The sequence below is a fragment of the Tachypleus tridentatus genome, chromosome 10, assembly GCF_004210375.1.
Source record: "Tachypleus tridentatus isolate NWPU-2018 chromosome 10, ASM421037v1, whole genome shotgun sequence".
Lineage (NCBI taxonomy): Eukaryota > Metazoa > Arthropoda > Merostomata > Xiphosura > Limulidae > Tachypleus > Tachypleus tridentatus.
Window position 1 is genome coordinate 62,277,639 of NC_134834.1, and position 15,763 is coordinate 62,293,401.

At 33.4% G+C, this 15,763-nt stretch overlaps 1 protein-coding gene across 2 annotated transcripts in view; it reads left to right on the forward strand.

Moving 5' to 3' along the window:
• Positions 1-15,763, forward strand: part of LOC143229421 (cadherin-23-like) — a 104,192-nt gene that overhangs the window by 52,770 nt on the left and 35,659 nt on the right. For both annotated transcript variants that reach the window (XM_076461733.1, XM_076461734.1), the window contains exons 14-21: positions 699-863; positions 4,006-4,082; positions 4,519-4,771; positions 6,826-7,071; positions 7,940-8,618; positions 10,443-10,652; positions 12,470-12,783; positions 13,677-13,802. In XM_076461733.1, the coding sequence (XP_076317848.1) occupies positions 699-863; positions 4,006-4,082; positions 4,519-4,771; positions 6,826-7,071; positions 7,940-8,618; positions 10,443-10,652; positions 12,470-12,783; positions 13,677-13,802 (2,070 nt within the window). The remainder of the gene's footprint in view (positions 1-698; positions 864-4,005; positions 4,083-4,518; positions 4,772-6,825; positions 7,072-7,939; positions 8,619-10,442; positions 10,653-12,469; positions 12,784-13,676; positions 13,803-15,763) is intronic.

The window sequence follows — 15,763 nt, forward strand, 5'->3', positions numbered from 1 at the left end:
ACTAGAGATAAAATATGGATATTTTATAAAAATGTTAAGCACCGCAGACTATGGCTCAGTGCAGGTAAACTGGCTAAAGCACAGCACAAAATGGACCTCCCCTCGAAGAAAGACTTGTTAAGCGTTTGGTGGGATATTGTTGTTGATCCACTGAGTTGCTGCCACCCAATGTAACGATTGAGTGGGGTTTTATTGTCAACAGTTAGAGCGCTTGAATGTTGCACTGAAAGAAAAGATGCCTGCTTTGATTAATCGTAAAGGTGTTGTGTTACACAAGGATAATGCACGGCCCCATACAGCAAAGGTCATATCTGCAAAGATTGAAGTGATAGACTGGAAAAAACTTCCACATTTTCCTTATTCCCCACACCTTGCCCCATCAGATTATCATCTATTCCGAAATTTGCATTACATTCTTTTCCTCCAAACCTTAAGAATTCTCTAGAAGTGGCGTTCAGAAGCTTGTGAATCGTTGGCAGGAAGTAATTAATAATAATGGAACATACATTATTAATTAAATAACATTAAAAGCGTGTGAAATCCTTTCTCTTTTTCTAAACTTGAAATCGGACGTTACTTAAGGGATGACCTGATAGGTTTAGTAAACCAAAGATTTAGAAAAAATAACATAATGATAGGAGTGGCAATAATTCCTGATGTTGTTTTTAAATGTTTAATAAATTCATACATTTTTTTAGGTCATAGCGCGGGAAACTGCTGTTATATCTCCTAAATCCAGCACAGTTGACGTCATCGTTTACATCCGTGACACTAATGACAACTTCCCTCAATTCACCGATACAATGTACCAGGCTACCATATCAGAAGATGTACGAGAAGGGACCACAGTGGCTGTTGTTAAGGTAAACATTAAGTATGTGTTATGAGTGAGTTCAGCTGCCTCTTTCACAATTTTCTATTTTCGATGGAATATCACCCCCCCCACTTCCTACCCTAAAGTAAATACTAAAAAGAAAAAAAAATCAGCTCTAACCTGTGTGAACTTAAAATGCTGCAAGGAAAACAAGAAGATAGGTTTAATCCTATTCCATTAGATGGCTTTGACAAGCAACTGTAAGTTTTTAGGCCTATAACTTATTACAGGGGTATAACAAGCGTCATTTCTACCGAGCAACAAGAAGGTGACAAAATATGAGAGAATAACTAATAAATTGAGGTACAAAATTATTAGTTGGTAAAAATGATCTGGTAAATCAGTAGGTTCACTTTTTATTTATTTTTTTACAAATCAAGAGAGATAGCAATAGATCAGAAAACTTTGACAGTGTATCATAGCGTAGAGTAAAACCTAAGCCTAAACTTGCACATGGTGAAAACCTGTACAAGCCGGAAATATGAAAAGTTTCAGCATTACCTTAAAATTTCTCTTATAAAAGTCCCTCTATATAGGGGAACTTACCTCATCTATCAACAAGTAGGATTAGAACCTGAGTAAGGCGGAAAGAATGTTTTTGATTAAATGTTAATTTTTTATTTAATTAATAATTTCCTTCATAATTAATAAATTCTTGTTTAATGAATAATTTGTTTAAATATTAATAAATTCACGATATTTTGTTACAGTAAATAAGGGTTAAACGTATTATCTTCTTTTATCTGCCGTCATTATTTTTGCAGTTAAATTAGATTCATGATTTATAGAAACATATTTGTTTTTCAAGTGCAAAATTCTACTTTTTAAATATTTCTCACGAAAAAAAAATAAATTCCTTTCTTCCCTAATTTTAAAATTTAGGGAACATTTACCGGGTAATAGGTAAAAGTGAAAATCCGCGCTGTTTCAATAATTTATGGAAGAATCAATTTCTTGTGGAATAGAAACTGAATAATAAAGCGTGGTTGGCAAGTGCTATATTCGAGGAATTTTTGAACAAATTAAACAAAAGAATGGAACAAGAAAATAGGAATATTCTACTTTTCCTGGATAATGCAACTTGTTACCCGAAAAAAGTTCAACTTTTAATTAAATGTTCGTTTAGTCTTTCTACCTCCATGTACAACATCAGTTTTACAGCCATTAGATAATGGAATTATACAGTGTATAAAATTGAAATACGGAAAATTGCTGCTTCAGTATATTATTGCAAACATGGACGACTGTAAGACAGCATCTGAAATAACTATGAAAATTAACGTGTTAGATGCAATTACATTTTAAAGTCATTCAATCAAATGCGTAAAAGATCAATGCGTAATAAAGTGCTTTCGAAACTATGGATTTATTCTTGATAATGGTGGAGATTGTGGAGTAGTTGTTTGTCATGACGATTCTAGTGAAATCCAAACTCTGATTGAGAAGACTGATACAGATGATTCTGTGAACGCGGAAAGTTTTCTGAATGTTGACAAGAATGTTTTAACAGAAATTGACTTAAAATTTATAATAGAATCGCAAGATGATGACAGTGTGAGAGATTTAGAAGATGAACAAAATGAAAAGATAGTGAGGAAATAGAAATTCCTAGTTCATCGCAAGTGTTAAGTTATATCGACACTATCAAATTGTATGCAAAAATGAAGGGGGAAAATGAAATTCATGAAAAGGTTGTAGAATTGGCTTTCACTTTTTACCGTATGAGAGAGCCTATTAAAAAAACGAAACAGTTGAAATTTCACTTTCTTCAAATAAATTTGATTAAGATTTTGTGTATTTATGTATATTTTGAATGTATATTTTTGTTCCTATTCTAATAAATATAACATAAACGGTATGATTACTTTATTCACAAACGTTTTACTTCCCTTGAGTCAATATAATTAAAGAAATGTTCCCTATGTCTAAGCCGGAAATTTTACGCGATCCCGTGCGATTCCGCCTTAGACAGGTTTTACTGTCTGTATTAAATAATTTAATTATGCTATTGTAAAATTATCACATTATATACTGTAGATCAGGACTGACCAGATTTGGTTACGTACTAGGTTTTACATATTGACTAATAATGTCGGTAAATAGCGAATCCCAGTCGCACCAAACATGCTCGCCCTTTCAGCCGTTAGGACGTTATAATGTGATGGTCAATCTAACTATTTGTTGGTAATAAAGTAGCATAAGAGTGGGCGGTGGGTGGTGATGAGTAGTTGCCTTTTCTCTTGTCTTACACTGCTAAATTAGGAACGGCTAGCGGATTTCCAGGCAAAACGTAATCAAAGAAGGTTTCTTGTTACGAACTAGACAGTAGAAGTCTGGGTTGAAAGCTGTGAACGTTTTCTGGAACGGTTGTGATGAGAATTCGAATAACAAAAAGATAGCGCAGATGGCCCTCGTGTAGCTTTGCGAGAAAATCAAAGAAAGAAACAAATTAATCATCTTTTCGCGCATTTTTTAACAATACACTGTTTTAAATTATATAATATTTAGCATAGTGTTAATATTTCAGTAGCTAGTGTCGATTAATAACTATTAATTGATGAAAATCGTCTCTTCTTGTTCGATCCTTGAAATTTGATTACAAAGTTTTAGTGTTTTTTTTTGTAGTTGTTGCTGTTTAAAAAATATAAATTTTTGTAAAAATATTTCCGCCGGTATTAATACAGCCTGGAACACAAAACGTGGTTGACGAAACTATTGCAACTTTTAGAATTCTTAATACATCTTTATTTTGTGAAATTTCGCTCTGAAAAACAAATAAAACATATATAAACTACTTGGTGATATGGTTGATGTAGGGTAAGTAAATAAAGGTTCTATTGATCGACAAAGTTAAAATAATTTCTTTTGAAAATTCAAGATAATAAAGTTCTAATTACTTGTTCTAAAAACGACTAAAAGCTAAATCGTCTAAAGTTATACGACACTTTAAGCAGATCCCAGCCGCAAACAGGACACGAAAGGTGGGGTTACGATAGGTCCTCTACGTAGACACTTTGTTTTGGGTTGCCAGTAGTTTTTATTATTTTACTTTTCTTAGTTATATCACGGTTATACAGCTTGTTGTTGAAGAAGGGGTAGTAATCCTTCAGTTTGTTACTGTCACTCTACAGGCAACGGATCAAGACGCCGATGCTTTCGGAACAGATGGAATTCGTTATACCGACCTACGTGGACAAGTAGCGGATAAGTAAGCTGAAATAATAACACCATCGGATTTTGTTAGTTTTACTAGTGCAAGCACTACCTAAGTGTTACATTTTATACAGTTACCTATACGGAGTGTTCGTCACGTAAAACAACTTCTTGTGGATGAATGTTTGTGACTGATAATGTTACTCATTACACTAACGAGTTTTGTATTTGTAGATGAATGTTTGTGACCGATAACATTACTCGTTACCACAACGAGTTTTGTATTTGTAGATGAATGTTTGTGACTGATAACATTACTCGTTACCATAACGAGTTTTGTATTTGTAGTGAATGTTTGTGACTGATAACGTTACTCGCTACACTAACGAGTTTTGTATTTGTAAATGAATATTTGTAACTGATAAAATTACTCGTTACACTAACGAACTCGTGATGATTTAATTATATTAAATTTTCATTCTTAACTTTAGATTAAACCTAGATTCTATTTCGGGTGTCATTACTGTAAAAACGTCACAACATGGGTTTGATCGGGAAACAACATCACAGTATTATGTCACAGTAGAAGCACGCGACAACGAAGGTTTAGGAAACAGAAATACAGTTCAACTTCAGATAACCTTGGAGGATGTGAATGACAACAGTCCAGAGTTTTTATTTCCACAATACGAAGCACGTCTGCATGAAAACGAGGCTAGTTTTCTCACCCCACTAATTGTCCAGGTAATGTCTCATCATTCTACGAGAACAAAGGCAGTAATAAACGTTGTGTTTGTCCGTCATTTACACTAATTTTTTGAAAGCTTTCCTATTATGTATCTTAGATATCTTGTTATTTATGAAACTGTAATATTTATAAGTGAAGTGGTTCTCAATCAGCGGAACACACTACTATTTTTTAATTAAACATTTTGTAATGTAAAAGTATTATGTTATTTGGTAAGTAACGAATAAAAACCATCACGTACACCCAAAAATGACTGAGCACTAAAATAATATATTACTTATTATTTCGAACCCCTCCTAATTTAAAAGACTCAGCTTAGCCAGGTGGTTAGGGCGTTTGACTCGTAATTTGAGGGTCGCGGGTTCGAATTCCAGTCACACCAAACATGCTCGTCCTCTCAGCTGTGGGGACGTTATATTGTGACGATCAATCCCACTATTCGTTGATAAGAGTAGCCCAAGAGTTGGCGGAGGGTGGTGAAGACTAGCTGCCTTCCTTCTAGTCTTACAGTGCAAAATTAGGGACGGCTAGCGCAGATAGCCCTAGTGTAGGTTTCTGCGAAATGCAAAAAACAAACAAACAATTTAAAGAAACATAAAAACAAATATCTAGATGTTAAGTTGTGTTTGCACAACAAAACACTAATCGCAGTTTTTTTGTTTTCACTTGGCATTAACATGTTAAACTGTTAATGAAGGACTTGTTTTGTTATGTTGAGAAACTGAATTAGGGCAATCTTGGTTGCGAATTTTGGAAAACTTTAGCTTTAAGAAAAATAGCGAAGCGTACAGCTAGAATTAGATTTTTTATTTTTACAATTTTCTTAGCCCTTAGGGTTTTGGAAAAAAATATGGAGACTTTTAGGGTTAAAGTTCTTTAATTATTTCTGTATTACTTTCATTGTTATACTTACATAAACTACTTCAAACTTCTGTTAAAATTTTCTAATTTTGTATGGTTGTTGAACTCATAAAACAGGGTCTACCTGGATAAAATTGGTAACTTATCTGGTATCGTTAAACTGGAATTTTGTTTTCTACAACATGACCGAAATTCCTAGAAATCCACTTTACAAACATTCGTTGGTAAAAGAGTAGCTCAAGAGTTGGCGGTGGGTGGTAATAACAAGCTGCCTTCCATCTAGTCTTACACTGCTAAATTAGGGACGGCTAGCCCATTTATAGGCTTAACGTAATCAAAGAAAGTTTCTTGTTACGAACTAGACAGTAGAAATCAGGGTTGAAAGCTATGAATGTTTTCTGGAACGGTTGTGATGAGAATTCAAATAACAAAAAGAGAATCAACTTCCACACGTGCGTTCCATTTTAAAACCCCATATCTACACATTTTATTTAGTTGCAATACAATGATGCCATGAAGAGGGTAAGTGAAAAATGTAATTTGTTGCTGTTTAAACATAAGTATCGTTATAACGAATATGCATATTGGTGGTGTTACCTGTAGTATAGACTATCCAATGACCAAACATGGCGAAATAGAAACGCGTAGAAAAAGAGTAGTTGATTGAACAAATCTAAATTTTTAAGACACCATATTTATGACGTCATCAAGGGGATTATAGCTATTTAGTAACTGACGAAAATTAAATTTTCAGAATGAAGTTTGATAACATATAAACATGAAAGTTTCATTAAAATTGCATCTTAATTTCATACTTTTCTGTCTTCATTTCTGGATCCACCTTTCTCCCATATGTAAGAAATCTTGAAGATTCTATGTGGAGTAGGATTAAGTAGATGATTTGCATTTTAAAAATCTTCCAGTGAAGCACTTTGCAGACTCTTTTATGTTATAAAGTTAAAAATTCCTGTTCCAACGGTACCAAAATGAACTTTATGCCAATTTTCCTGGATGTATCCCTTCAACATGCTGTTATATTGCATGTAATTTAAGACAGAGTAAACAAAGTTGATGTTAACTGTGTTGTAGTGATGAAATCAAAGTGTGCTTTTATATTCTTTTGTAAGTTGAATAATGGTCGGTGCTGTTTTGCCTCGATTTATAAGCATACATTAAATTACAATAACAGGCTGAAGACAAAGATCTGAAAGATACAAAAAACAGCGAAATTCGCTACCAGATAGTCGGTGGAGATCGCCAGGGAAACTTTACCATTGATGCTGTTACAGGCGAGATTCGGCCACGGGCTCCTCTTGATTTTGAGATGATTTCCCAGGAAAAAGGTGACATTCGGACTTTTAGATTAAAAGTTCGCGCTTATGATCTGGGAGAGCCATCCTTGAATAGTGAGGTCATTGTGAAGATATATGTTAGGGTAAGTCCTAGTTGAAGGAACAGTTTAGAAGGTACATGTGTCGAAAGTAACACAGGCCTCCAAATTTAAACTTCAAAAAAGTTGTTTTGGTTTTAATAATGAATTTTCCATAATTTAGCTAATCAGATTTCGAAAATAATATTCATTTTTTTTTCTATCACGTAAGGAAGGTTTACAAATCTGGAAGAAAAAAAAATTTTACTCAAATCAAATTTACGATAAATTTACCACAAATATAATCCAATATATTTGGGCCATTTACACAACTTGTTGTTGTCATACTAACGAATAAGCCATGTTGAAAAGAAAAAGAAATGTCAAGTTGTACGCATAAACAAATACATCCAGAAATGATACGTTATGTGGCCTGTTAACAATTATATACTAACGGTGTCTCTCTTATGCTTTATACAAAGATCGATAGGACTCTCACGTCACCATGTCTAGATAAATCTATAACCAGTGGTTATCAATATATTTTAAGCAGAATAAAGTATGACTCGATTTCAACGAAAATGATTTACGTATCTAAAAATACCTATATCGTTTTGTGAAACGTCTGTACGTGATTGAGCAAAATGGATCTTATTTTCGGACTCAGTGTACAGGAATTACTGTAGAACATATAAATATTTTAAGTCAACAAAACCATCGCAGACCTGTATAATTTGTAGCAAGTTTCGTATGTAAGTGAAAACATGTTATTTAATCTATAATTTGTTTTGATAAATGTTGATAAAAAATAAAACTAAACATTATACAAGTTGCACTGTCTTAAAAACATTTTTACTTGTTTTTTTTTGTTCACAACATTTAATTTGTCCATCCTAGGTATATTCTTAACTGGTTTTTAATTGTTAATTTCTAGGACACTAATGACGTTGCTCCAGTGTTCCATAACTCCTTCTATAATAAAGCTATTCCAGAAGACACACCAGGTGGAACTTCCGTTCTTCAGGTCCAAGCCTTTGACGGAGATCACTCTCCTTCTAACAGTCGAGTTGTGTACCGTATTCAGACGGGCGCTCAGGATAAGTTTGTTATCGATGCTAATACGGGTATTATTTCAGTAGCTGTTGGTGCCAACTTAGATCCTGATATGACTAATCCAAAAACTGCCATTTACTTGTTAGAAGTGGTTGCCTTGGATGGTGGAATTGGAGATAATCAAAAGCATGCAGTAACTCGGGCTAACATCTCTGTTATTGACGTTAATAACAAATCTCCTGTATTTACTGACCTGGTAATGACACTCGTGCCAGAGGATGCTCCAGTGGGTCATCTTGTTGCGAGAGTAAAAGCAGTCGACTTAGACGAAAAACCTATCTTGAGATATTCAATTGATTATTTTCACAGTGAAGCGAAGAATGAAAATGGGGCAGTGGTACTGGAAAATGAGTTTGATATTCGAGGAGTTTTTGACATCAACAACGCAGATGGGACAATAACTGTTGTAAAAGCACTAGATCGTGAGAAAACAGAAACTATGAAACTGGTACTGAAAGTGGAAGATCTCGCTGCTACCACAGAAGGACAGACAGCAACAGGTACTGTTTCAAACCACCTCCAACGTCTACAACAAGTCTATGTTAAATTTGTTTATGTTTGTTTTTGGGTAAACACAAAACTACACAATGGGCTATCTGTCCTCTATTTCCCTATGGTATCGAAATGTAATTTTAAAAGTATAAAGCGGTGGACTTAATGCCCTGCCACTAGGATCATTTAGAATTTAATAAAGAAACAAAACTAGGTTTATATAATTTTAGATACATATAAAATTAACTGATATAATTAAAATTAAAGATATACAAATCTTTGTGCATTATTTTATAAATAATAGCGTATTGTGGGACTCGAATGTAGGTACTTAGATCTGTTTAAATCCTCTCAATAATTGTTAACTTATAACCATAACGATTTATGATCATCAAACTAATTAAACATTTAATTTCAAAATATATCTAATAATCCAAACTAAGTAATAAACTATTTGAAATTTTCTATGTCTTGAGTTTAATCATAAGAAATATCTATTCTAAGGAAAAGATAATTTATTTGAACATAATTTTAATTATGATGGAAAAATGATTCAGCTTGTTTATTTTACCGTACTTGACATAATGATGCCAAGATATCACGATTTATATATCATTTCGTGAATTTTCGTGGGAGAAAAGTAATAATTTATGTTATGACAGCCAAAGAATATGGGCTATTAATACGCAATAAATTAGACCGAAAGAGACTTAAGAGGTAATTTTCAGGCTTTGACGTCCCATTTTAATACAAATCGAATTGAAAATAATTTATATTACTGTATCTATTTGGATACAGATGCCTTTTATTTATAGAAATGAATGGAGTAACTCTAAAATTAAAGTTGTTTTTTCTAAAGAATCTTTCAGCGGTATGTCTCCGGATACACAACGCTAAAATCAGGGGTTCGATTCCCCTCGGTGGGCTGAGCAGATAGCCCTTTGTGGCTTTGCTATACGAAAAACACACGCACACATCTAAAGAATCTTTATCAGTTATAACTTGAATACTTCGTTTACATAACGGTTCGGCATGACCAGGTGGTTAGGGTGCTCGACTCGTGATCTGATAGTCGCGGGTTTGAATTCCAGTCGCACCAAAATATGCTCGCCCTTTCAGCCGTGGGGGCGTTATAATGTAACGGTCAATCCCATTATTTGTTGGTAAAAGAGTAGCCCAAGAGTTGGCAGTGGGTGGTGATGACTAGCTGGCTTCCCTTTAGTCTTACACTACAAAATTATGGACGGCTAGTGCAGATAGCTCTCATGTAGATAGTGCAAAATTCAGAAACAAGCAAACAAAGAAAACAAAATCGTTTATGTGATATACATGTATCATACAGCACTGCTAAAATAAGTAAAAACAAATATTAATTTCCATTTTAATGAAATATATATAGTTGTTTTACATAGGAATTACACTCAGTTACAATGCTATATATTCAGTTATACAGTCATTACTCTCTATCTTAATGTAATATATTTTATTTACAAAATTACAAGTTATCCGTTGTCACATTGTAAACTTGATGGTTTATAAGTGCAAAACTTTAAGGTTGATCCACACGGCAGCTATAAAGCAGATAGTTCAAAGATAGTCCAGAAAATAATAAACTACATTGATAAGAACGTATCAGGAAAAACAAAGAAAAACAATTAGAAAATTGTATAATTTATTGTTATAATTTATGAAGAGTAAACAATAGTGTGTAAATGTATTAAAAAAAAAACAACTTCATCAAACTTATAAATTAATCACATATTTATTTCATGTTATTTGCTGTGAAAATAATAATTTGAAAACGAGAAATGCTTGTGGTTTTTCATGTCCAGCGACCCTGACGGTTCAAATTGACGATATCAACGACAACAGCCCAGTTTTCAAGAAACTCAACTACAAACATGTGGTGGCAGAGAACAGTAAAGTAGGATCACCCATTCTTACAGTAATAGCAACAGATGCCGACAAAAATCGGACAATATCTTACTCACTAGAGGGCAGGCCACAGCTCTTAACATTACTTTCTATCGATTCTAAAACAGGTAATATCATAAGTTCGTTTTAGTTTTGTGCTTTATTTTAAACCAAGTAGAGTTCCGTCCACTGATATAATACTTAGTTTTGCGGCTACTGTGTATGAATGAGTTGTAATATCATGGACATTATTCGGATTGGTCGTTGGAGTTCGACTTAATCCAGTTAGCAATGTATTTATTTAAAATCGACGTTTACAGTCTCGAAGAAGTTTAAGTTAGAATAAAGAACCTACCCGGAGACTGATATCCAAAAGACAAACAACACTTTAATACAGTATATTATAATACTCGGCCAGATCCAGATTACCGAAGGTATCCCGAAATGTTTTACTGCTAAGTTATTAAATGCTTCAATCAGAGCAAGTAACTGTTTTTCAGTTAGATTTTCTAATATATCCATTAAATTACTAAATATTACTAGTAGCTTATTAATTAATACATTGATTAAAACCTGCTCGGACATAACTTTGTTAATTCATTAATATTAAGTACTGTACAATCAAGTTCTAACGACTATTTTTTGGACTGAAAGAAATAGTAGCAGTTAATCAGGTGAAGTTTGAGCAGAAAACATTGGTACCTTGAAGCACAGACATTCTCAACGTTGTTCTGAACTCAGGCACATTTGGATCAGGTACCAATTCATCCAGCAGCAGGTTATTTGTACCAGCCAATAGACACTGTAAATGTTTCAGTTGAAAAACTGGCATTAGGACTAATGACTTTTTCAGATGAGCCAGGCGATTGACTTTGATCCCCCATCAAAAACAACATAGGTTTTATACGTATGTCTTTTACCATTCTCCAAGTAGCGTACACCTCCAACTGCAAGTAAATCTGTCACTTAACTGGATAAACTTCATTAACTCATCGTAATTCTCTGAACCAAAACCAAAACTAATTCAACAACTGATTATTAGCGAAGACGATAATTAGCAGCCATTTTACATATATTTTTTCTCGTCCTCTTTAGTTCCACCCAGATTCTCTGACGTCCTTGCTCATTTCTTTTATGGAAGTTATATCCAGTCTCAAATGAAGTTAATAAAAAACATTTTCATGGTTTTCTCTCTGCCGTGTCATTGGTCTATAGATAATTTAAACAGTTGATTTTTCAATACCACCTGGGATGCATCCTAGTATATATTTGGCTTATACATTTCCTTTCTTAGTCAAGCGTCGTTGCGTAACTTCTCGTATGAATTCATCAGATGTGCCCAACCTTTCTTTATATTGCATGTATGTGTGTCATACATGGAATTTTATAAAATTATACTTTTCAATTCTTAAAGAATTGAAAAATAGCATAAAATACCTCAGAATACTACAATTTCTTCAAAGTTATGTGGATCGCAATAGCTGTAAAACATAGTTAATGAATTTCGAAGCTAAGAACAATTACAATTACGTAATAAATTTCACTTTGGGAACAAAAATAACATTAGTGAAGTATAATAAACTAAAAACTAGGTCCTAATTTTTATTGGTTTAATTTGTTACGTACTTACATTTTAACTTTCTCACTGAATTTAGTGGTTCTTTTCGAAAATGTAGTTTAATCTATTTTCCTAATTCTGTACAATTATTTGTTTGATGTAATTACGATAACATAATGTTACTTGGATAAATTGTAAAGTTTGTGTAGTCAAGATTTCATTCAATTCGTAGATTAGACGTCGTTTTCTAACATTTATTACATTTATTTTTCAGGTTTTAGTAATCGTCTCTTAACTTTCCCATCATTCTTCGCAGAACCACTGGTAAATGTGCTTATGGTTTTCATAACTTTAAACCCAGCTTATTTACAGTTAAATGTATTGCAGGTGAAATCACAGTGGACGGTAAAATTGATAGAGAACATTTCTCGTGGCTAAATTTGACTATTCGAGCAACTGATGGTGGAAAACCCCCTCTTTCGAGCACGGCGGACTTACATCTTCAGGTACTAGATGAAAATGACAATAACCCAGTGTTTATAGACAGAATGTCTGATTTCACAGTGCCAGAAGATACTCCAGTTGGTCACGAGGTAGCGATAATAAAGGCTACAGACGCTGACACAGGAGATTATGGAAAAATAACGTATACTTGGGATTCCGCTGGGGCTGAAGGGAAGTTTAGGATCGACCGAGAAACGGTAACAGACTGAAAAAAATTTTATATTAACACCAAAGTCCAAAGAATATTTAGAGATATTATACTTTTATAAACAAACCGCTACTTTATGTATAGTATTCTAGACAGCTTGAAGAGTTCTTGTATTGGCGGAAAGGCCTAGTAGGCACTAGATTTAACAGATATAGTATTGTTGTCATATTGAATCATATTATTCTTTATTTTTAGTAGTAAATTCTTACTAGTAATAACCATAGTTTTTATTGAAATGATTGTTGACCAAATGGAAATTATAAAGCGTAACAAATTAAAATAAATCGGGTGTTTTTTACGTAGTGGTATAAAACATGAAAAAACTTTAAAATGCGTAGTATAACTAACAGACGAATAAAACTAAATATTATTTCAATTTATTTTTGAGGAAATTTGAAGCAATATAAACGAATAAAACTGTTATAAAAGTTTTAAAAATAAATATATTTTTGAAACGTTTATTTATTTTAGGGACAAGAACATACTAAGATTATCATTAAAAATTTTGTAAATGTGATATTAATATTTTAGCCTATTTCAAATTGAATAAACAATGAAGAACCAACGAGGCCCGGCATGGCCAGGTGGTTTAAGGCGTTCGACTCGTAATCTGAGGGTTGCGGGTGCGAATCTCCGTCGCACCAAACATGCTCGCCCTATCAGCCGTGGGGGCGTTATAATGTGACAGTCAACTTCACTATTCGTTGATAAAAGAGTAACCCAACAGTTGGCGGTGGGTGGTAATGACTAGCTGCCTTACGCTGTTAAATTAGTGACGGATAGCGCAGATAGCCCTCGTGTAGCTTTGCGCGAAATTTATAAACAAGAAACAACGATAAATTTTGATGAAATTTCATCTTTCACTTTTGCTATTTTTTGTAGGGCCAAATAATTGTGAGTGAAAAGCTTGACAGAGAAGATAAAGATATTTATAGCTTAATTGTACAGGCTTGGGATAACTATGAATACGGGTTCTCATCCGGCGAAAGTAGGAAAGCATTCAGAAAGGTTAGTGAAGTCCAGATTTGTTTTATGGAAGTCTAATTTGTTACGTAATATTATAGTATAGAAAGTCTCAACTACCATCTGAAAAATGTTCGAAATATCAAACCATCTGCTTTATTTAAATAATTTTGTGAAATTTTTCTAAACTATTTTAAAACAGTGAAAGAATATTTAAAATGCATTTTGAGCAGTATACGTAATGAAAAAAATAAAATATTTTCTATCTTTTTTAAATAAACTTAAACTTAAAAGATACAGAGAGAGTTGTGAATGTCATATTAAAACAATCTTGAATATGACAATCAATAATTTGCATGATAAACACAGTTGATATAAAGTCGTAGTGAAGCGGAATGTATGAGAACTACATTTTGACATTGTTTGGCTTTCGTAGGTAGTGTGATACCTCAAAAAAGATGAATAGTGGTTCCTTAAGACACAAACTACTCATACATACAGATAATAAGGATGTTCTCAGATTGGATATATAGAATTGCCAAAATAGTGGTATCTGTTGTATTTAATGGCTTGAAAAACGAGGAATGTGGATAAGCTTTGGGTTTAGGACTATCCAAAAAGAGACCTGCAAAAAAGTATTACTCTATCTTTGGTGAGCAAAGCGCGGCATCTTTGAAGGGTGTGACATAATTAACACAAAACTCTACTTGTGGCGAAGCAACAATACAACAGAATGGAAAACGATTTTCGTCTGGAAAAGTAACACAAGTCTCGCGTACACAAACTGCTTTCTTGATATATTCGTTTAACCATACCATACCTCAAGCTTATGTTGATTGAAACGAGTATTCATACAATTTCATACAAAGACATAACATACAGATCGATGGATGCAATGTATATGGATATTTGTGCGAAGGGATTGTTGAAGCGAGCACTGAGAAGTTGTCGTTCTTGTGCAGTAGATGGATTATGGAAATCCAGCAGGAAGTATTGATGTGCTTTGGATGTGATAGCCTTACTACTGACTCTTACGTAATGGAAACTACGTCGTAGGATTATTGTCATGGAGTACAACAATCAGGTGTAGTAATATTTGACGTGGTGTGGCTACAAAATAGTTTTAACATGACATACTCAACCTTTGTAGGTCCGATTCCATGGTTCGAAAATAATTATCACAACGATTGCAGAGCCAACTTAGTCAATTTCATTTTATCGTTTTAAATAACACGAGTTAATGAACATACTTGTAAATATTAATCAAGTCCTTTTGCTTTAAACGTGCTTTAGTACAGTATAAATTATACTTCATGTTTTCAGATCTGTTTGTTTGAGAGACTATTATTGAATTGTACACAATCCAACTAACTAATAAAATTGAGCGTGTGCTAAAACTAATCAAATGTCTGTCAGAGGAATAGAACGTAGTTAATTAATGCTTTTAACGAAGCAGGAAGCTGTTTTTATAGTGAAAAGCTACATAATGGATTACTTGCTCTTCATTGTAGGATGTTTCGGTGACATTATCTTATTTCAGGGGTTGTTATTTGTTATTAAGAACAAAGCTACACGTGCTCTGCCCATCACGGGTATCGAAAGCTGGTTTCTAGCGTTGTAAGTACGCGGACATTCCGTTATGCCACTAGAAGGAACTTGTTTCAGAAATGACATCTGAAGCGTATAAGTTTCTGACTCAGAGATCGTAATATATAAAAAAAGAAAGCCTACATGATGAAAGCATTGACATGCTATCATTTATAGATCAGTTTTGGTACACTTATTTCTCATTTAAGAAAATATTTAATTTTATATTAATCTTAATGCTCATTTGACATCCTGCATAAGTGAAAACTAGGAACTCGAATTTATTTTAACATTTTCCAATTAAATATGTAACTTTTACAATGAAATTTGTATATATTAATAATTTAGTTTTATAGTATAACATGATATATACATTCCTATGAACTATCGGCTTTATAAAGCTTATGACAGTTTAAAAG